The 22,246-nt window shown below is 42.2% G+C and overlaps 1 protein-coding gene across 1 annotated transcript in view; it reads left to right on the top strand.

Moving 5' to 3' along the window:
- The first annotated feature begins 861 nt into the window (after positions 1 to 861).
- The window catches only part of CASR (calcium sensing receptor), a 41,609-nt gene continuing 20,224 nt past the window's right edge, over positions 862 to 22,246 (top strand). Inside the window, exons 1-3 of the mRNA XM_010396082.3 lie at positions 862 to 1,295; positions 9,335 to 9,641; positions 12,483 to 13,364. Of these exons, the coding sequence (XP_010394384.1) occupies positions 1,111 to 1,295; positions 9,335 to 9,641; positions 12,483 to 13,364 (1,374 nt within the window). The 5' untranslated portion in view covers positions 862 to 1,110. The remainder of the gene's footprint in view (positions 1,296 to 9,334; positions 9,642 to 12,482; positions 13,365 to 22,246) is intronic.

Consider the following 22,246-nt stretch of genomic DNA (forward strand, 5'->3'; position numbering starts at 1 on the left):
ACTTCAGATTTTTGCTAGTAGCTTTTAGACCTGTTTCCAATAGGCTGAAGAGCTGTTAATTGTGAATTTTCTGTGCTATCTCCTCTCCTGTAGCCATAGTCATTTTCATATGCCATAATTAAGTTAGTTCTTCATTTGGGAGGCCTGTAGATGTGCTGCAGAGAAAATGTATTGAGCATGGAGAAGCTGCAGTTATTTTTCATCCCCAGGAAACAGGCTTCAAAGGCTGCTGTAGCTAAGCTTTCAATGGCGTGATTACCAAACCTTTCAAGCCTTCATGATTTATTATGGAGAAGTATCTTGGTTTCAAATGCTTCCCTGGAATTCTTTCTCCTTTTCAATGTGGAAGAACCCTTTCTGGTGACCCGGTTTTATTTTCAGCAAGGATAAGTTCAAACCAGAGGGTTAAGAATGATCAATGGCCAGGAGATGATGGATCAACACTAAAAGATTATTATGGTTACTTGCTTAAGAGAAAGGTTTGATTCTTACTATTTTTGATGCTTCCTTATTCCCCAGTTGCCCACCCAGGTCTCCTAGTGTGCTCTACTCATGGACATTGATCACAGGTTTTACAGCATCTGCTATGGCCAGAGTCACACAGAACCGTAGGAAGATTTAGCAACCCACATTGGGTATGCAGCAGAAAAACAGGCATCTGACATTGAGGAGGTGTGGCTGGTGTCACCGGGGTGCCTGGCTGACTTTGCCAAGGTTGTGATATGTCCCAGGTGGGTTGTTGAGTGGGGGCAGTTTCAGGGGCATATTGAGGGCTTGGTTTGACAAAGCAGAACCATCATGGCAAAGTGGGGTCCTGGTGTATAGCTGGAATCACTTTTCAAATCTTTCTCTTACAGTTCGCAGAGATGGGCTCTCCATAATACTTCAGTTATGAAGGAAGAAGGGCAGCTGAATTGTTGTTTTGCAATGGAGAAGACAGAGGGAGAAGCACCAGCACTGTGGCACCCACCTTGTTGCTTATCTCCCTGCAAACATGTGCCCCAAATCCTCTCCGTGCTGTATTAAGGAAAGGAAAAGCTTCAACATCTGCTCTCTTACATCATCTTTTCCAATTTTGCATCCTATAACCCCCTGGTGAAAAGAGGAACAATGACTTCATATAGCTGCTGCTTGATTCTTTTGCTGTTTACCTGGAACACTGCTGCCTATGGGCCAAACCAACGGGCACAGAAGAAGGGAGACATTATTCTTGGAGGATTGTTCCCCATTCATTTTGGAGTGGCTGCTAAAGATCAGGATCTAAAATCAAGGCCAGAATCAGTGGAGTGTATAAGGTAAGCTAGTAAAAGGGAAATAAGAAGTTCTGGTGGGGAAGTCTTCACATTTCTTGACTTTAAATTGTGTAAACATGGTCTGTAATCTGATGCTTGCAATTGGAAGGTATGATGTAAATAATAGAAAAAACAAGTGTGCTGTTAAACAGTAACATAAACAATATTTGGACATTAAAAGAGGCCAGCTACCTGGAGCTGCCAAAACATTAATATACTGATGTATCTGGCCATTCACAGGGAATATTTGAATAGTATCTGAAAATGATCTTTCCTAGCAGAAGGACAGAAAATTACCAATAATGCCCTTTAGTTCATTTGATTAAAGTAATGCATGGCAAAATAGCTTAGAAATAATTTTTTGTCCAGTTCTGCCTGTCATCTTCTAAGACTTTACAAACTGACTAGTTGCCTAAACAAGTGAATAGGTGAGAGTGAGATAGGTCATGGCTTTTGAAAAATCCCACTGAACAGATAAATGTCTCTTTAGGAGTTTGTGAAAGTCCCAAACTTGAGCCCAGGCTTTCCTCACCCAGAGTTCTTTTCTTTTGTGTAAACAATGCATATATGTTTTGTCTTAAGTGTTTGGCAGTTAACCTTGGAAGCAGAAACGCACATGAAAACAATTTCTCTTATTATTAAAGCGTAGACATTTTTTGATGAAATGTGAGGACTTTTTAACCTGACAACCCTGCACATAATACACAGAACAAGTGGAAAGTGTGACAGAACCTGATTGCAACTGGAACATCATATGAACGAAATATAAGAAATTCATGTGGAATTCTGTCATGGCAGTGCATGGGAAAACACTTCAGTGTTATGGGACTTCTGTTGCCATATGTGAAAAACTGTGCATCTGGAATTATTTGGACCACTCATCCTAGACTGGGGATCTAATACAGTTTTGTTGCAGATGACAAGGATGGCTGAGAGCATTCCTGTTACACTCAGATTTCAGGTGTGGTTTCCCACTGAGACACTGAGCAAGACACATCCTTCTAGGTTATGAGATCATCCCCAGGACCTGTCATAGGGAGGACACACAAGTGCAATTAAGCTGGGATTATTTTGGCTTCTTCTGTGTGTGCACAGGAAAGTTGTGAAATAAATGTGTGTGCAACGTCTACTTCATGGAGCAAGAATCTCTGCCAGCTTTTCAGCATTTTTTTCTTTCCCAAATGCAGCATTTTACAAGTGGAATGCTGGAAAGCAATGCATGTTTTCAGCTCCATTGTCTTCTTCTCCTGCTCCAGCTGGCAGGCAGGACAATGCAGATATTTGCAAACTAAACAGCTTTCATTTCTGTCGAGTCTGGATCAGCTTCAGTGACTGTCTTGACATGGTCACATTATTGGAAGAGATCATTGGAAAATGTTCTGCCACAAGTACTACAAGTGTGTGATTGCCAAAAGGCATGTTAATGAGGTAGCATTGCCAACAACAGGAGAATCCTGAAAAGCCAGACTAGCTGTTTTAAGGACACAATGGGAGATCGTTCTGGGTGGCATTCAGTCGGCTAAAAGGTATCCTCCAGCTGAAATCTGCCTGGATAAAATCCCTGTTCTTCTTACCCCTGCACCAAGAACATGCAGGTGCAAAAGAGAAAAACAGTGGCTGCAGAGGCAGGCATTTGTGGCATACATCCTTCAGGGAGCTGGATGAATTGTGAGTTGATAACATAATGCTGTTGGAGAAAGAATGAAGGTCAGAGATCTAGCTGCAGAGGTAGTAGAAACTACAAAAGGAACAAGGGGATGATTGGACCAGAAATGACTGGAAGTTACTTCATTGCACACATCTTTACCAGAAAATGTCCATTTGCAGGAAGTGTTTAATTCAAAAGAGGTTGGATTGAGTCATCAGGTTTTAATAATGGCAATGATAAATACATGGGAATGTTTGTGTGTATTCCCTGTTATTGGTCAAATTGAGAGCAGAGGTATTTCCTGAAAGGATTTTCTATTTTAAGCAGTACTGAAGTCAGAAAATTCCTCCTGCTGGAGTCGTACAGAAATGTCTCAACACAACCACGGTGGTCCTTTTTGGTTTTGGACCCTGTGATCAGGCATTAGCCCACGGCAGGGTTGTGCATGCTGACTCTAGGAGTCCAATACATTCTTCAAGGTATTTGGTAGAATCTCACATTATCACATGTGAGTTTCCTAAGTTCCAGGCAATTGACCAGTCTGGAATTATAAAACTTATATTTTTGGGGGGAGAAAAAAAATATATGTTCTAGTTTCTTCACAAAGCAAATCTCCCAAGTCTTGTAGTGTCAAAAACTTCTGTAGGGTAGGAAATCCAATAAAGAAGCATAAATGTGACTGTACACGGTCAAACCAAAGGTGCTAAATCTGTCCCATACCTTTAACTCCCTTGTTGCCCTTCTCTGAGCCTTCTCCAGCATTGCTGTATCTTTTCAAAGCTGAGTTTTATGCCTGCCCCCTTTTCAGACAGCTGCATACAGCTTTTAATCTCTTTACAACACAGAAAAACGTGTCTCATATCATGTAAGAAAATTAGACCCAGATCACTCTGGGAGTATGAGCATCCTCTCTCTCCTCATGCTCTCTCGCAGCAGCAAGTCATCAGACCATATGAAAAGCTCCATGACAAGACCTAAGGATCCCACTGAAACCCTGTGGGTGGTTTGTTCTAGAGTTCAGTATCAAACAACTTAAGATAACATGGTTTTCCTCTCTTTTGAGGACTGTTCAACCTGATCTGTGCTGTTTGGACATTTTCCCACACATTTAGCTGTGTTTAGTGCCATCCCTATGCTCCCAAACTGGGCTTCCCAATGGATAGGACAACTTTCTCTCCACTTTTCCAGTTTTTATGTTCTTCATGCTCTTTAGGTGGTTTAGCACCTTTCTCTCCAGCTCAGCAAACATACTGGCCTGAACCTACTGTGCATGCCTGGCACATGATTATTCAGAAACCACATACATAACTCAGCATTGAAAGGAAAAGGGAACAGTAACAATCTGTTCTCCATTCTTTTTGTGCTGTTGCTACTGAAAATGCGTCCTTGTGCCCTAAACACTGAGTTGCGGAGTCCGAAGTGAAAACATACTCATGATTTTGCCACACTAAATGTCAGAAAGGAATACACAAAGCGAGAGCAGTTTTGTTTCCTGTTTACTGTTTCAGCAATCACGGATCCTGCACTTGATATAAATACACTTCCTATCTTTGTATGCCTCAGGTGCTGCTGCAGCAACTTTCCTTATAACATTTGCTGATGCATATCTGATGTGTGCAGTAGAGGCAGAGACTAAGCACAGCACCAGCAAGCCCTGACCCCCATTCCATTCCCTGTCAGCACCCCCAGAAGCCTATTCATAACCTGATTTCTCTGCCCTTTCTTGATTTCAGGGAGATTAGCAGTACTCCTGTATTCTGATCATCAGTCTAGCCAAGGTCCCACACTGTGACACAAAGCTTTCAAGCTGTGAAACTGTGGTGAGACACCGTCCCCACGTCCTAGTGCAAGACTCACAGGGCATGGCTCCAGGACTCTTTAGCCCACTGAGTTCCTCTGTCCATCTGAGAGAACAGAATTTTAATTCTAGCTCTTGCAGATGTATTTGCTAATCCCTTTGCAGACCTGAATGTATAACAAGATATTTAGAATTTCTTCCCTAGGATGAAATTACATCCTTTTCTCTCTCTTCCATTCACCTTCTGAATTGTAATTTTTTAATTTTTTATTTTCTTTGTTCTGCATAATTCCCCTTGCCCACAGTCCTTGATTGTAAGACTGGTAAGCAACTCATTATACCCGTGACTGCAGGAATTCAGCAAATGACTGAAGGTCTCCCCTTTGCATAGCTTAGAAATAACAGTGGTAGTAGCAGCAATAACATGCAATTAATGTACTGGAAATCTAGAAAGAACTGAGAAATTAGTATGTGCATGCAGCTACTAGAGAAAGAGGGGTGCTGGTGTGATCGAAAGACATACGCAGGCTCTGCCACCATTTCTGAGTGTAAGTACCTGTCAGATATGGGAGGGTAAGAGAAAGCTGTATTCAGAGCTTTCACATCACTTTCTCCTCTTTTTCCTTCATATTCCATTGCTTAGTCCCTTGCAAGTATGATAAATGAAGGTCATGAATACACATGAGGCTGTGAATTATTTCTTTATGGAGACTAGCAAGAATCAGGACCAATTTCCCTGCCGGATCCAAACAGTAAGAGCTGTTAAGACCAAACCGTACAAACAAACAGGGGATGGAGCTATGAGGAACTTAAACCATGCAGAGAGCTTTGTGTCCCTTAATTTACATAGCCTTGCTTTTTACTCAGACTTTTAAGTCATCCTGAGCACCATTTGACAGACATGTTTGGTATCTAGCAAACTGGTCTGCTGCACAGCTGTGCTCTGCAGATGTGACAGTTACAGTGAAGTATTGTTCCCGATTTCTCTCTCCCTGGGAAGAGAAAGATCGGTGGGTTGAATACTCTGAGAGGTGGGAGAACAGGCATCAGAAGGGGAACTTTTAAGGAAGGAGTGTAAATAAAAATTCCCACCTGCACCTGTGGGCTCTGAATTATTCACATTAAAATCTCATTTAGAGCTTAATGGCCACTTTTCGTAGCACCACATCTCAGAAATGTTAAAATGTAAGACTATGTGAACATACCTGTAAAGTAATATGGCAGAAAATGAGCTTTGGAGCCTGCTTCTTTTCCACCAAGAAAATACCAGTGGCTATTTAAATATTCTGGAAATCTAATGAAAGCTTGTTTCTGATAGTAAATCCTGTACAGTTTCTTTGTGGAAATTACCAGTCAGATTTCTGCATGGTTGACAGAGCTTTCCAGTGACTGATCATATTAATCACAGCAGCAGCATAGCACAGGAGGTCAGCTGCATCAGTGGGACCTACTGCCAGGTTCAAAGGCTGCTCTTAGCAATCCCTCATGTACACACCAAGCCAAGAGGAACCTATCTGCAGCCCCTTGCTGGGATCTTACAGTACAGTGGGAGAGAAATTATCCACAAAATATCCATTCATAGAAATTGAAAGAATCTTGTTTCATTTAGAGCAGTCTGGCAGCACTGCCTTTGTCTGACCATATCTGTGTTACAGAACTGATTACAACACTGTCTCAGATGACTAAAAGAGAGCTTGTCTGAAGCTCTATCAGGTGTTGGAGCAGGCAGAGTGAGGGGTGTTGTCTTCATCCCACCTGATCCTGTCCTCCTGAGCTGCTGATGCTGCTATCAGGAGAGGTGCAAGTGAAGAGAACCGCATGTCTCCTGCCTAGGTTAGTTCAAGATAAATTATTGAAAGCATTTCAAAAATATTTTGGAGTCTGGCTCCCAGAAAATAGCTCCTACTCTGCTTTCCCTCCAAAATAAAATTAATCCAATGCAAGTACATGAAGTAGAGGCTTTATATGGTAAATATACACTAATCAGGAGCATTTGTCAAAAAGGAAAATAAACTGTGTATCGTGGGCCTTAGTCTGCATTTACTGAATTAAATGCCAAATATTTCTTTGAAGTGAAGTATAAGACAATCCAGTTCACTGCTTTCAAAGATACCCTCTCTGAAGATACCACCTTGTGGCATTTAAAAACAATAAAGCCAAATTCCTTTCAAGCAGGTAAAATAATTTTGTGTCATACTTTGCCTGCATAATTTAAAGTGAGCAGGTTTACATTTGCTTTTACATATACTCAAATGTGTGAAGCTTTTCCCAGTAGTATAGTGGTATCTTTGAAATTCCCAGATTCTCAGTAGTCTTCCCTTTAAATATAGAAAATGCGATCAAATTTTTCTCTTTTACATCAGGAGCCTGAATATGGCTCCTTGCTTCAAATCCTATTCATATTAAAAATATCTGTAAACATGTGTATCTTTTTAAAAAGAAGTGTCACAAACCCCTTCCTTGTTTCCATTTATCCCAGTGCACATTACTGACCACGTGAGGTAACACTGTGTGCTGAACACATCTTCTTCCTGTGCACAGCACTCACTGACTCAATCCCTCTGAGACTTGCCCTTTTATTTCAGAGCTCTCTCATTGCATCTCATCTCTTAATGGTTTGAAACTAGACCAAAAAGTATTCTAAATTACCAAATTACTTGTATCAGTAACCCACACTTCCATGCTTCTAAAGGCTAATCTTAATAAAGCTAACTGTCTCTTTGGTAATAAGTTATAACTAAGGACTCAAACTTTCTGACCTGAGGAGATCTGTACTGAAATTGTGCTGTCTGGGCTTTGAGGTACAACCTCAGAGCTGAACCTCATTTGGAATTTGGCCAAAGATGTCTGGAGAGGTGAAGTCAAGTTGAATAAATGAAGTTTTTGAGACTTAAAGATAAACCTTAGATGTGATATCTTTAGAAATTCTGATCCCAGATGAATCAGATAAAACTCATGGAATGGAAGTAATGTGGCTTTGTTCATTCAGCTTTGAAAAAGTCAGATATAGCTAACATCAACTTTGGAAGCAATTAATTTAGTCCAGCAATTAAAAATGTTCAGGTCATATACCTCAGAGACTGGAAGGTTGCAATTTCGTGAAGCTTGTCTTTAAAATCTTCACCTTAGTAATGGAAACATTTCCCTAAGCATTTCAAAATGTAACTCATGTGAAACTTACAATTTACCATTTCATATAGAACCTGTTCTTGGGCATGCTATTTCCCCAGGCTTTTCCAGTTTTGGGGCCCATCACCTTTCCCAGTGGATCTCAAGCATAACAGCATTGATACTTTCCTGTTTTCACCTGCAACTCAGCACAAAACTGCAAACTAACTGGTATCCTGACCCATAGTGCATTCCAAGGAAGGACAGGTTTCAGTTCATGAAAGTTTCTGCCATTCCAGCTGCATTGCCCTAAAACACAGCAGCCCCACAGGCACACAACTGGTTGCCAGGGCAGCTTTATAGGAGAAAACACAGTAAAACTTCAGAATAACGTGTCAAAGGTACTTTCTTCCTCCTGCTTTCCTCAAAGAAATTTTTCTCCTTTTTGGATAAACAATCATCCTGTTTCAGATTCTTCCACTGCCTGCCTACTGATGCCATAAACAGGGACTCCCAGCTCCTGCAGCACATTTGCCACCAATACACATCTCCGGGTTAGCTCCATGCACAGGTGTGAGACAATCAGAAAATTCAGCTTCTCCATCTTAGGGACAAGAGAAGGCTTCAAAAAAACAGTTTCAGTTTCACAGGCCAGCTCAGGGGGCATCTTCTGAGTTCATGTCTAAACCAAATGTGTGAGAGCACCATAATAATGAGAAAAGTTACTCCTTCAGTGAAGGCACTGAAGTATCTAATAAACGAGTTACCAGTTTACACCAGGATTTATATTTATAGCTTATCTCTGTTCTCTGGTATGAACAGTGTGGCTGTGCTCTCTCTCACAAAGTGAAGTGTGTCATGTGAGGCCGAATTTCCCTGAGCAGAGCTCCCAGGCACCTCTGCATCCAGAAGCATGCCAGTGCTGTGGCTCAGCCTGCTCTGCCTGCCCAAAGCCAAGAGGAGCTGACACACTCCAGGAGTATCCCTGAGCCTAAGTCCCAGGCAGCATCAGCACAGGCTTAGCAGACACTGCCATCTGCATTCAGAAACATGTCAGAGGAGCCTGGAAGCAAACCTGGTAAGTGTAGCTTTGAGTCAGAGGATCACAAGTGATCCATTTCCTCAGGGATCACAAGATCAGGTTTAGGGTCCTGAGCACAAGGGACAGGCCAGAGTCATCAGTCCACACGTGCTGTCTTTCAACTTTCCCAGATTTTAGGGGACTTAGAAAACTTCACCTCTGGAGTGAGGTCCCAAACTGAAAAGTTGAGAGCCAGAACTAAACCTCATAGCATCAGGGCGCCTCTTCTGTAAACACTGGAGACAAAAGTAAAACTTTCCAAATTTAGTAGGATGAAAGAAATAGTGTAAGTTGCTTTTGCCTTTTTGTATCTGGAATTTTACCCTCTGTCTTTGCCTCATTCCTGATCTCCTCTTCTTGATTTTCCTCCTTCTCACTCTATTTTGTTTTTAATTTTGCTCCCCCAGGTATAATTTCCGAGGCTTCCGCTGGCTCCAGGCTATGATCTTTGCCATAGAAGAAATAAACAGTAGCCCAACTCTCCTTCCCAACATGACCCTGGGATACAGGATATTTGACACTTGCAATACAGTCTCAAAAGCCCTGGAGGCCACACTGAGTTTTGTGGCCCAGAACAAGATAGACTCCTTGAACCTGGACGAATTCTGTAACTGCTCAGAACATATCCCTTCCACCATTGCAGTCGTGGGAGCAACTGGCTCTGGCATCTCCACTGCTGTGGCCAATCTGCTGGGACTCTTTTACATACCTCAGGTATGGTTCCACCTCACTTGTTTAGGTTACAAGAAGTGGCCTGCTTCTCTACTCTGCAGAGGTTAAGTAAAGATCACTTAATCTTTGCCATTTCCAATAGAACTTTAAGGAGAGAAACAATAAAATGGGGGTTGGGAAGGGGGTGGGTGTTGTTATGATAGAAATGTGTCTTGCTAGCACTTTGCAGTCCCCAAATACAAGTGTTACTGAGCAGCCAGTAACAACATTTGGCCAACAGCAGCTTAGTCTAGGAGGACTGAAGTCCTCTAGAGTGGTTTAATCTGTGAATACAGGTATTTTAGGTCAGCCAATGACAGTTGCCAGCCCTGACAGCTTAGTCATGCTGTTACTTCACAGTGGTGACTCTCTGGTCTGGCCCAGCTCCCACAGAGAGCCCACTCAAGGCAGAGTTCAGTCGCTGCCAGCTGCTCTTTAGGTCTCTCACCATCTCTGATCATTCAGGTAGGTGACCTGTAAAGTTGTTGCTTATGCTGATCAGGTGCTGTGGAGGTTTCTTCTGCCTTTCTTTTCCCTTGGGGACCCAAAACAAGGTTTGTGAAATCACATGGATATGCCCCTTTGTCCTGAGGTCCTCCGTGCGGTGATGTGGTTGTACCAATTCCTGTGTCACAGCATCCTTCGGGCTGCATTCTGACTCTGCTGGGGCCAGTGCCAGCCTCCATGGTCCCATCCTTTTGTTTAAGAGGCTTGTTGCTCTGCCAAGACCTTAAGCAAAGTACAAGGCTGGCTTAACGTTGTTGCTCTTGAATTTAGATTTCTACACTGAAGTCAACTTTGGAAAAAATGCTTGGCCTTATCCATTTAAGTGTTACCTTGTATAGCCTAACACTTCCAATTCCTCTTCTAAAATTGATACAGGTCCCAGAGCTCACAAGAGGCCTTGTAACAAGATTGTGTCACAATGTGCTCTCAGTCTGTCCTGAGAGATATAACTTTGCTTCACCCAGGGTTCCAATTCCCATCTGCATCATGAATGAAGAAGGAAGGATTGCCCTGTGCACAGTAATATATCTTGTCTGTTGAGTCTTATCAGTCTGACTTCTTTGCAGGATTCTGAAAAACTGGACATTTGGTCTCTAAGCAGGGCAGGAATGGTTTAAGATGTGATATCTGGGTATTGCCCAGAGTGGCATTAGAAGTTGGCATGTAATAAACACCCTGATGACATCTTATGAGGCATTGTTGATTTACACACCACATTACCAGGTGAACAAGGGCAGCCGAGAAGGGTTGGTGAGTTCAACTGAACATAAGAGATGTTTGCAGTTTGCAGACTTTCTCTTTAAACAGAGAATGACATTTGTCCTGTGAGGCAGTAGCCTTATCTAGAGGCTGCAGAAAAGGGTAGATGTCAAAAGGTTCCATTCTGGAACGAAGTCTCAGCCAGGTGGTTGAAGCATGACAACTGAAAACAGACTTTTAGACTGGCAGTTGTCAGGTAGAATTGTCACAGCCATTTTTAGCAAGGCCATTAGCAAATCCAGGCTTGTTAGGCATTGCATTTCAGTACAAGTTGAAGGTGTATTTTACAATTAATGTACAGCTCATTACTCATTCTGTTGACGTAGACACTGAAAATGTTATGACTTCTGCTCTGTTTCTCAGTACCCCACCTCAGTGTCCCCTTACAGCACGTGTGGCAGTGGGATACATTGCCTGTACCTCTTGGCAAAAGGTTGAAGGGGCTGAGAGTAGCACTGGGCAAGAGCCTGTCCAGGGGGGAGTACAGCTCTGTGAAAGGAGGGTTTACTCCTGTGGCCCTTGAAACTGCACTGGAAGACCTCCTTTTCTTTCTTCTTGCAGAAACATTAAATAACAGAGTTTAAGGAGGAGATAAGGTTTTCTGTAAATTTCCACTTTGTACAAAATGAACTGTTTATAAAAGACTTTTTCAAATGAGAGTAAGTCTTAAAGAATTCAGATACCAATCTCAAAATACATTTTAGAAGTTCTTGAGATCTTTAAACAGTTATTATCTGGAGTTTATGGATTTCTTCCTACTTGTAGGTAATTCACATTATAACTTAAGAGTGTATGGCACTTGTTCTGATTAGGGAAAATAAAATATTTCTTGGTAGTTTTAGAAAAGGAAATAAAATCCAATTTAAACCATAAAACATGGTGGCTTATAAAGCATGGAATGCCCACTGGCTTCTTTGCTTATTCTGGCCAGCAATCAGGAAACGCTGCTAAAGTAGCATTACCATAACATTCTGCAGGATCAAAGGAGCTGATACACATCACATTCTTCTTATGCCAACTGACAGGGATTGTATATAAAAGGCATATGGTGCCTGATGGAGCCTGTTTAAGGATAGGGATGGATGTCAAATCCAAGGAGAGACAGACGGAGTAGCTTCAGGATGGCAGTACCACTGTGCTGTCTCATGTCTGCTTCAGAACAGAGAAAACCTGTGGTTTGCCTTAATTAAGTGCATTGCCCTCATTTATCTAGATGGCACATTCTTTTTATTTCTGGATTTGACAGAAATCTTTGCCATTCCTCCAATCTAGTGTCTATTTCTCTCTCCCTCAGATCCTTGACCTTGCAGGTGGGCATAAGCTGGCATAAGGTCTGAGCAGCTGATCCTGTGTGTGTGCCTCTGTAGGACAGGCACAGCTACAAGAACATGCAGGCTCTCGGAGTGGATCACCTGCAAACACAGACTAAGAAAATGGGGCTGCCAGTGTGGTGCTCAGCTCCCTCCCTGCCCCATCTGGGGTTACACAGGCTGACAGTGATGCTAGGTAAATGGATGTAATTTATTTCTAGGCATTTCACTTTATGGTGTGTTTTGCTTGTTTGCTGTGCTCTGACAGGTCAGCTATGCCTCATCCAGTCGCCTCCTGAGCAATAAGAACCAGTTCAAGTCCTTCCTGCGCACAATCCCCAATGATGAGCATCAGGCCACAGCCATGGCAGACATCATCGAGTACTTTCGCTGGAACTGGGTGGGAACAATCGCAGCTGATGATGACTATGGCCGGCCAGGGATTGAAAAGTTTCGGGAAGAGGCGGAGGAGAGAGATATCTGCATTGATTTCAGCGAGCTCATCTCCCAGTACTCAGATGAAGAGGAGATCCAGCAGGTGGTAGAGGTCATCCAGAACTCCACAGCAAGAGTGATTGTTGTTTTCTCCAGTGGCCCAGACCTAGAGCCTCTCATCAAAGAGATTGTCAGGCGAAACATCACTGGCAAGATCTGGCTGGCAAGCGAGGCCTGGGCCAGTTCTTCCCTAATAGCCATGCCAGAGTTCTTCCGTGTGATCGGCAGCACCATTGGGTTTGCACTGAAGGCAGGACAGATCCCAGGCTTTCGTGAGTTCCTGCAGAAGGTGCATCCCAAGAAGTCCACCAACAACGGCTTTGCCAAGGAGTTTTGGGAGGAGACATTTAACTGCTATCTCCCTGATGGGTCCAAAAATTCTCCTGCTTCAACTTCCTTCCACAAGGGCCATGAAGAGGGGCTGGGAGCTGGAAATGGAACATCTGCCTTCCGACCTCCATGCACAGGGGATGAGAACATCACGAGCGTGGAGACGCCGTACATGGACTACACACACTTGCGGATATCCTATAACGTGTACTTGGCAGTGTATTCAATTGCCCATGCCTTGCAGGATATTTATACCTGTACCCCTGGGAAGGGACTCTTCACCAATGGGTCCTGTGCAGACATTAAGAAGGTGGAGGCGTGGCAGGTAAGCCCTTCATTCTTGTGCTTGTGTAATGTATCTGCAGAAGGAAAGGCAAGCTGTCCCAAACGCCCTTTAGGGTGCCTTTCATAATCCTGGGTCTCAGACACAGCATAAGGCTCCTGGGTTGCAGTGTGTGACTGTGTGTGAGGTAGGTGCATGCTCCCACCCCACAGGAAATGTAAGGTAAGTTGGATTAGGCCTGCAGTGAAAGAGGCTTAAACCAAGTTAAATTTTCTTGCATTTGCTGCGGGCCAAAAGTGCACACACAGACAATTACCACAGCCTGGCTGACGCAAGGTAACTTGATCATATATTGAGCCTTACATAAACAAGAGGGCCTGGAGAGAACACATAAACAAGGAAAACAGTTTTTAGAGTTCATTTTCTTTGGCAAGCTTTACATCTTTTGCAATCCCACGACAATTTTCCATACAGGCTGTATTTTTTTCCTCACAGTTTTAAGCTTATATACGATCAAACTAAAGAAGATTGAGTAATGAAGGAAAATAATGTGTGGCTCCTGGGCAGAAAATAGATAGCTGCTTTGATTTGGCAGTGGTATTTGTGAATTGATGAAATTATACTAATGACTTAGTCCAATTTACCCATTCATTCAATGCATTCTTCCCAATGGCACATGGATCATATTCTGGCATTTTGTCTCCTGATCCTTTATGAATGCTCTATACCCTACTATGTGTTTGATCGTGCTATCCAATGTGGTATTCACTTTGTGGTTTTAATATCTACTTCATTCTTAACACAATTAGCATGGACTATCAAATGATGATATGTAGCAAATTCTGTCTGCCTCATTCTAGTTGTCACAAAATGCTTGAGTCCAAACATGCCTGAAATCAGAACAGCACAGGTGAATAAATGGGAAATCACCTCTCCATTTGCATGGGTAATTTCCTTTCTTTGGGATAGCCTAACCAAAACAAAGTCTGTCCTTGCCACAAACTGCAGATGTCAGGTCACATTCACGTGGGAACTGCAGTTTGGTTCCTGTCTAGTCTCAGTTAACTCAAAAACATCAGCCAGATCAAAGTAAAAGGCTTTGTCTTGGCATTTATAGGAAACCTGCCCTGCTCTAGGTGCCTGATTGGGTTTAACAAAACCACTTTACTCAGAGTTGATGAGTGCAGGGTTTGACCCTGATTTAGAGGAATCCTGCAATTGCTGGCTGTCTCTGAAGTTTCTGTCTTTCAAAGCTATTCTGCTTTTCAGGAAAATACTGGTAGAAATGGGCAAGTTACAGACAGATTTAGCTTTCACTGTTGTCAGTAAAAACGATCCAGAATAAATGTAGTTCATTCCTTTATGCCTTGTCAACTTGGAAAGTGGAGCTGGATATTCATGCCATTGCTAAGTAAAATAATGTGTTTGTTGAAGATTCCACAGTTGGGAAGAACAACCTCTCATTTCTGTGTTGCTTGTCAGGTGCTGAAGGATATATGCATCAAAATGTAAGGCATCCTGGTGATCTAGGCATTTGGATATACATACTTGCCTGAGAGGAGGGAATCAGCATCAAGGATTATGTCGAGAATAACCTGACTGGGCAGGAATAGGGAGTGCTACAAAGGATCAGGCTATACTTATAATGACCACCATCACATGTGTTGGCTTTCAAGCCTACTTGCACATTTTTTTCACTTTGTTTCAAAATCAAACACATGAATAGCAGGTAAATGCCAAATTTGTGTGCACACCTACTTCATACTAGGCATTGCAGCTCATTACCCTCAGGAAGCTTTCCTCAGCCCTGGGAGTAATGAGTTCACCTCACAAACACGCAGCCTCCAGCGTCTCCAGAGAGTGGTTTTCTCACAACCATGCAGAAGAAAATCATTCTAGTAAAGTCAATCTCATTTGCAGTGGTACTTCTGCCAGTGTTCACTGCCTGCTCCCTTTTTCACAATCAGCTCTGGGTTTTCTTGATGGGAAGTGACCCAAGAGAGCAGGGACAGTGTTATGAGGCCCCCATACCTGCGACTGGAGGGCAGCTGCTCACAGTGTCTGCACTTACTGGCCAGGTGCTGTGTGGTACAAATAAGGTGAACCTGCTGAACTCGTGGCTCCATTAGCCTGAGCTCCTGTCCGGAGCAGCACTTGCCAGCAGGGTCGGTGGCTGAGGAGCAAAAATGGTACATTCCACAATTTAATTATGTACCATTTAATTTTGTTGCCTTTCAATGGCAACAATATTAACACATAGGAGATTTTATTGTTGTCTGCTAATTGCTAATTTTATGTACTGATAATACAAATCTTTTGGGGGATGTGTTCTATGTCATTTGTGGAGGGTGCTTGTGTGGGTCCATATATAAACCCAGCATTTTTACCTCAGTGATCAGGTCGTTTGAAGTGGACAGCCTAACAGAGAATCAGTGCGAGCTGGTTAAACTAAGTTCTCCTATTAAGAATTTACCATCTACAGTTTAAGAAGGCTCTACATATATTTCAGGATGAGGAGTGCAGGATTTTTCTGTCTCCTAAGCTGAAATATCATATACTACCATTTTTCATATTTACTTATTTATAGCTACTTGTTTAAGGAACTGTTTGCTCATTTTCTCCACCTGAGTCAGTGATCTTTGACAGATCCTGTCCATAAACCCAGTCATGCTTCCTTTTGTTTTACCAGTGCCTCTGAAGCTGGCTGTGGACAGTTCCACTGGAGATGGGACTGTCCGGCTGCCTTGGCATGTGCAGAGATGCAGACACAGGCAGAGCTGGTGAGCAGGCAGGACGGCTTCCAGGCTGTGCTCAAAGGTACCTGTGCCACTCATTCCACATGCAGAGCTGGCCAGGGAATTCAGAATCCTTTATCTGAAAATGGGACAGCTGGCACTTCAGAATTCTGCAGACAGTTGCAGATTTTATTAGGATGTCTGTGCTGCCCTTACTCTGAGCCATCTGAGCTGTCTTAAGAATCTGTGCTGCTTCAAGGCAGAAGATAATCGAGGTGCACACCTTTGCAAGATGCCTTGCAAAGGGCAGACAGTATTGTCTGCATGTGCCATTGTTGTGTCCTGCACAGTATTGAACAAGATCAGATCAATTACTTTTTGCATTGTTTTTCTCAGGTAACAAAAAGGTGCAGAGCAATCCAGAACAAAATGTATAAATTCTGTCGCTTTGGGGCATGACAAAATTTTACAAAAAGCACTAAGAATTGAAGTGCATGAGTGCAAATAGTACAACAGAAAAAATCCTCCTAAGGGTTTCCAATACCTCTGGCTGTCACAAGACCACTGTCTTCTGCTGAGGGGTTGTGACTTTACAGGAGACCGTATCAAGTAGAGCTAATTCTGTGTGTTGCTCTCGTTCATGGACTTGCCCAAACACAAGCTCCCATAAGCTACAAAATGGAAGCAGGAAGTTATGGCAGGAGGCGGGCTACCGGCTCAGAACTGCTGTACTGATGTTGCCTCTTTGTCAAAATTCCCTGCATTTTCAGCCTGTTTCTCCATAACTTCTTTAACAGTCTGTTTTGAAGCCCTTTTTCTTAACATCTTCCCTCATAAGATTTCTCAGCTCCCTCAAGTTCCTTCATTTTCTTGGTCTCTACTCATGAGGCTATTTCCATGGTCACTTCTAGGAAAAAGTCCATCTGCTCTTTTTTCAGTTCCCCTCTGAGCATTTACAGGAGCCTCTCTGGTGTCTCTATCTCACTTCAAGCATTGTGTGATCCTGCAAAAAAATCGGGAGAAAACTAATAGGGAATCCTAATCTGTCCTTCAGGGCAAATATTTACTTCTCCATATTATTAATGTGTGAGAAGATGAAAGACCTGTCTTTTCTTCGGACTGAGTTCACTCGGTTTCTGCCCATTCATCTGGATTCTTGATGAGCACCTTTGGGCCTCTCTTTGTGTCTTGCATTAAAAGCATTGTGATTAAATGGGGAAGACAGGCTCCCAAGGATTTGAGAAGGCAAAGATGTGCAGTCACAGGGTCATTGAGCAGAGCATCTTTGGGTCGTCTCCCAGACAATTTGCAGGTTGCTGTTAAATTGGAGGCTGTGAACTTTGGCATGAATGCAAAATGAGAGCTCCTCTAGGCACCAAGGCAAAGCACAGTGCAATGGGTGAAATATGTGTTGTGCTAATGACTCACAGGTTAGAGACATACTCATGCATTTTTCTATGCCTGGAAATCTGATTGACCTCAAACTTAGTAAAAAGCTGCCATATGCTGTTCCACAAAATAAAATCAAATACAATTTGACTTCACCTAGCAACACCTAAAGTCTTTTATTACACTTGTGCACCTCCCAGCCAACAGCTCCTTCCTCAGTGCTGGTGATGTGCATTGTGAAGAGGCAAAAATGGATTGGCACCTTCTCCAGCTTTACATTTAGGCATGTCTGCCTGGCTGGAAATTGATTCTGCAGGGCTTTAAAGAAGAAAATAATGCCTTAGATGACATAGACCTTTGAGCCTAATGGCTTATCTAATCAATTTTTGTGTCTATTAAACTATAGAGGCCTGTCTGAACAATTCAAAATCAGCTGCTTTGTGCTATACAGAATTAAACAGTATCAGAACCTCTATTAACTATGGCTGGTGTGAACATTAGTCATTTGGGAAGAATCTCAATGAAAACAGAGGAAGCTGTTGAATGTCAGGCAACTGCAAAACCTCGCCTACTCTGCATTACAAATGCACTGAAGATGTATTTGTTGTGAACAGAAGGCAAGAGGTGTGCCTTTGTTGTGGGAGACAGAATTGAGAGGGACACAACTTGGGCCATGCACAGAAATGTTGGGGGTCAATAGAGCAAACACAGATATTTCCCTACCAGGGCAACAACAGGCAATTGCTTATTCATCAATTTGAAGATAACAACTTGCCATCAGCTGAGAGCATCACTTGAGAGATCTTCCACTAAGCAGACAACAGATGGAGTATTATTTAGATGTCTCTACAGCTAAAAGGAGAAAGACCTAACTGGACTCACCAGTAGAAAAGGTGCTGGGAAACGATGGCCCTGACAAGGCTGCTAGAAGAAGGGTGAATGACCTGCATGCAGCAAATACAACAAAGGAGTTATGGTTAATAATTACTAAGTAAAGAATGGCTGAGATTCTTCTGAGTTGGGGTAGGACACACTGCCTGATGACCAAACCCACAGTATTCTTGTCTGCCCCTAAACACGCTGAATTTTTCATAAAAGTCACTTTCAATAGAGTCACTTATGTGCTGCTTTACAACAGAAGCTGTATTTGAAAAGAACTTTTTTATATTTATGAAGCTCATTTATGAAGTTCTTTTGTCAGTTGGGGAAAAGTCAGTTTTGCAGCCTATAGTGGGAATTTTAGGGAAGGCTCCATTAAATGCTCCTATAATATATCGCTGTAGCAACTTCAGATAACAATTATCCCTTGAATTACCAAGACATCAGACACCAGTATCTGTTATAAAGACACAGCATGTCTTTGTTACAGAAAAGAATGTAAAGTTTCTTCTGGCACTGATACTACTCACAAATGGAGCTGGTGATAAAGGGCACCTTGAGAGCTTCCTAACAGTACTCACAAAGCGGGATGAGGAAACAAGTGGATTTATAAAAAATTTCCATTTATCCCAAGGTAGGGTTGAAGCTATCTTCAAAGGCATGATACTCATAACATAGTTTATTATTTCATTTTTTTATGGGTAGTCAGCCATCTTCACAAATGCTTTACTAACCAGCCACAGAGTTTTATCCCCAAAGTGAACTTTCATGCACTATGAAGGACTGGTGTTGCTCCGCACACAAGTTAGAAGGAATGAGAACAAATTGCTTTTTATGGTGACCCTTTTGTCTTGCAGAATTATAGGAGTGGTCTTCCAACTGGACTAGAAGCAATACTTTGCTCTGAAAGGACTTTCACTCGTGTTTGTAGGAAGAATGACATGAAAGACTGAAAATCAAAGTCTTGACATGAGATTTCTTTGTTGGCCAAGACTCGCGTTGGTAGAGGAAATGGAAAAAATGGATGTAAGCCAGTAGCCAAGTGGAACATGTGCCCAGACACAGTAACTGAATCCCCTGGAACGTTAGTTGACCACTGATGGGACCTATGACTGTGCTTGCCCACTCTGAATGTCTGAAACACTTGCATGAGTTCAGTCAACTCACTGTGACTGTAGGAAACTTAGGGACTCTTTTTTTTCCCCCCATGGATAGTACTTCTTGAATAGATTATAAATAAGCATTGAACCCAGGTTTCATGAATTACCATGGTTTTGTTAAAAGAAATGACTCCTTGAGTGCAGAATCTGTTGGTTCTCATTCCAACAAAGAGTTTACCCAAGCATTGAAGTAATTCATCCTATAGCTCCAAATAGGAAAGAATTTACAGTCAAAAGTTACGGCATTCTCCTGGTCTAGAGAGCAGAACAGTTCTTCAAAGCAGTATCAGCAGTGCTTTGTGCAGGATGCAGTTTCAGACCTCACTGGGACTTTGAAGACACTGATCCATAAAGGGCTGTTTGAAGAAAGTGACAGCAAAGGGGTGTAAAGGGACACATGCACACAATTGTTCTCTGCACAGCTGCATAGGGATGGCATTAAACACCTTCCAGAAAAATCATTTCGATCAGACTTCAATTACACAAGACAACATATGTGAATTATACTACTTGAAAACACTGAGCACTTGAACCTTTGAATCTATTAGTAGCTTTAATAATATGACAATTTTAAATGTATTATTTAATATTAAACTTAAATTAATATGAAGAGCTCTATCTTAAGTTGTTAGATACTTCACCATAACAGTTATTGTGCAGTGTGGTGATGTCCCAAGAGCATTAAAGCATCATTTACTCAGTTAGGACTTCTGCCAATAGATCCCTCAACGTTAGTACACAGCAACCTGGGCTATCGTACCCAATGGATTTCTCCATATTATATTTGCTGCAAGTGAAAACCAAAGCAATTATGGCAGTAAGTCTAGACTAAGTGGCTCTGATTTTTTTTCATGTCATGGCTGTAGGTAAAGACAGGAGCACACAGCACAAAGTACCGTCTAACAGCACTGACAATTAGTTTTCATTGTACCTGTACAATTATGTTTTTCTGTCCAGAGACTATCCCTCCCCACAAAACCTTAAGAGAAACCTAAAAAATGTTCAAATGGGGTCACTTTCCAAATGATCATGCAGCTTGAAATCCTTTGTATAATTAACTATGTAAATTTATGCCACGTTCAGGAAAGCAAGTAATCTTGATCCAGCTGAGGGTGCTTCACATTGGATGTAAAACCTAGGTATTTCACTTCTGAAGGGCTGTGTTTGACAGCCAAACTTGTGTTTAGCAAGATTTATTTTCCCCAAAGACATGCTGGCTAGTAGACCTTTTTTTTAATTAGTATGATCCATGGCAAGCCACATCTCTTGTCACAGATTGTGTCTGATTTCCAGTTGGAATTTACTGACCTTTAGTTTCGTTGGTCCTTACTTGGGCTTGCTTTATTAGATTTAAAAGTCCAGATGAAGTATGCATCATTTTTCTCCATATAATATTTATGCACATTGATCAAATTATCCCTCAGTCTTACCTTGATAATTTAAACAGAGTGGACTTTTAGTCATAACGTAGGTTTTGTGCTTTAGTTCTGTATCTTGTCCATCCTTCTTTTGGCACGTATTCAGTATTCCTTCAACAGACTCAGCACAGCCAGACAGTGAAAAAATCCCACATTTGCATACTCCTCTTAATTCCTCATTTGTAGGAGCACAAGGTGCCTGACCCTTCCATGCCGCTGCATGCAATGGAAAGGTCACATTTAGTAGCCAGTAATACTTTGCAGCAGATGGTACCCTTTCTGTGCCTGGTGTGAATTCCTTATGCCTTGATGCACAAGCCCAAATTTCTCTGTATTAAACACAGATGTTTGAAAGCAATCTGGGGGCCAGTGCTTTTTCTTGAATATTATTTACCGTTACCTTAATCCATGAATTTTCTGCGAATTTTCCCAGCAGTGCTTTTGTAGCTGCTGCCAGAGTACTGATGAACATATGGTTACTGAGGCTGGAGGAATTCCCCATGAACTGATGATCTGCCTCTGTTCATATCTATTGGGCAATTCTTGATCCACGTTACATAAAGTGTAAAGCTCAGTTACTTCACTTCTGAAGGGCTATGTCTGTCAACCCAACTTGAATTTAAGAAGATCTGTATTCCGCTAATGTTATTAGGTGGCAGCAATTATGTTTTAGACCAATAGTTTTGTATTAATTGCTCCTCAGCCCTAAACTCTTGTTTTCCATTGTTTTTCCTGTGATTGATGTCAGGCTAACCAGCCTTTGGCTACAGAGGACATCCCTCTGCCTTTTATAGTATTGTTTTTTCTTGGCAGCCGTTGCAGCCCACCAGAGGCTGACACGGAGCAGAACTTTGGACACAGGGCTGGGAATGCACTACACTCGCAGGTGTAGCAAAAAGGTGGATTGGGGTTGCTGTGGAATAAGATTAGATAGCATATTGGCTTTATCATTCAAAGCCAGTGGCATTTTTATGTGTATATCATAAACCTGCTGTATTAGTGCTCTCTTTATTGCTTATGGAGTGCTGTGATGAACTGTCTGGTTCTGTCAGCCTTTTAGATCCAATTTATATTCCTCAGGCTGCCCTCTAATCCCTCTTTAAGGACCTTCTACCTCAGTTAATGTCACATTATGGTTCCAAAACAAGTGCCCTTGAGATAAGAATGTCTGGCTTTTTTTCTGATAGTAAGGGCACTAACATATCATTCATTTAGCTCTCCTGCTTCTCCTCAGCTCTCTCTTTAGCTTTCCATCCTCTTTAGCTGTCTCTTACAGCCTTAATATCATGAGGATCTGGCATACATGACACCTTTCAATTTTAATATGTACAAGGAACTCCTTA

Source organism: Corvus cornix, chromosome 1 (genome assembly GCF_000738735.6).
Source record: "Corvus cornix cornix isolate S_Up_H32 chromosome 1, ASM73873v5, whole genome shotgun sequence".
Taxonomy (NCBI): domain Eukaryota; kingdom Metazoa; phylum Chordata; class Aves; order Passeriformes; family Corvidae; genus Corvus; species Corvus cornix.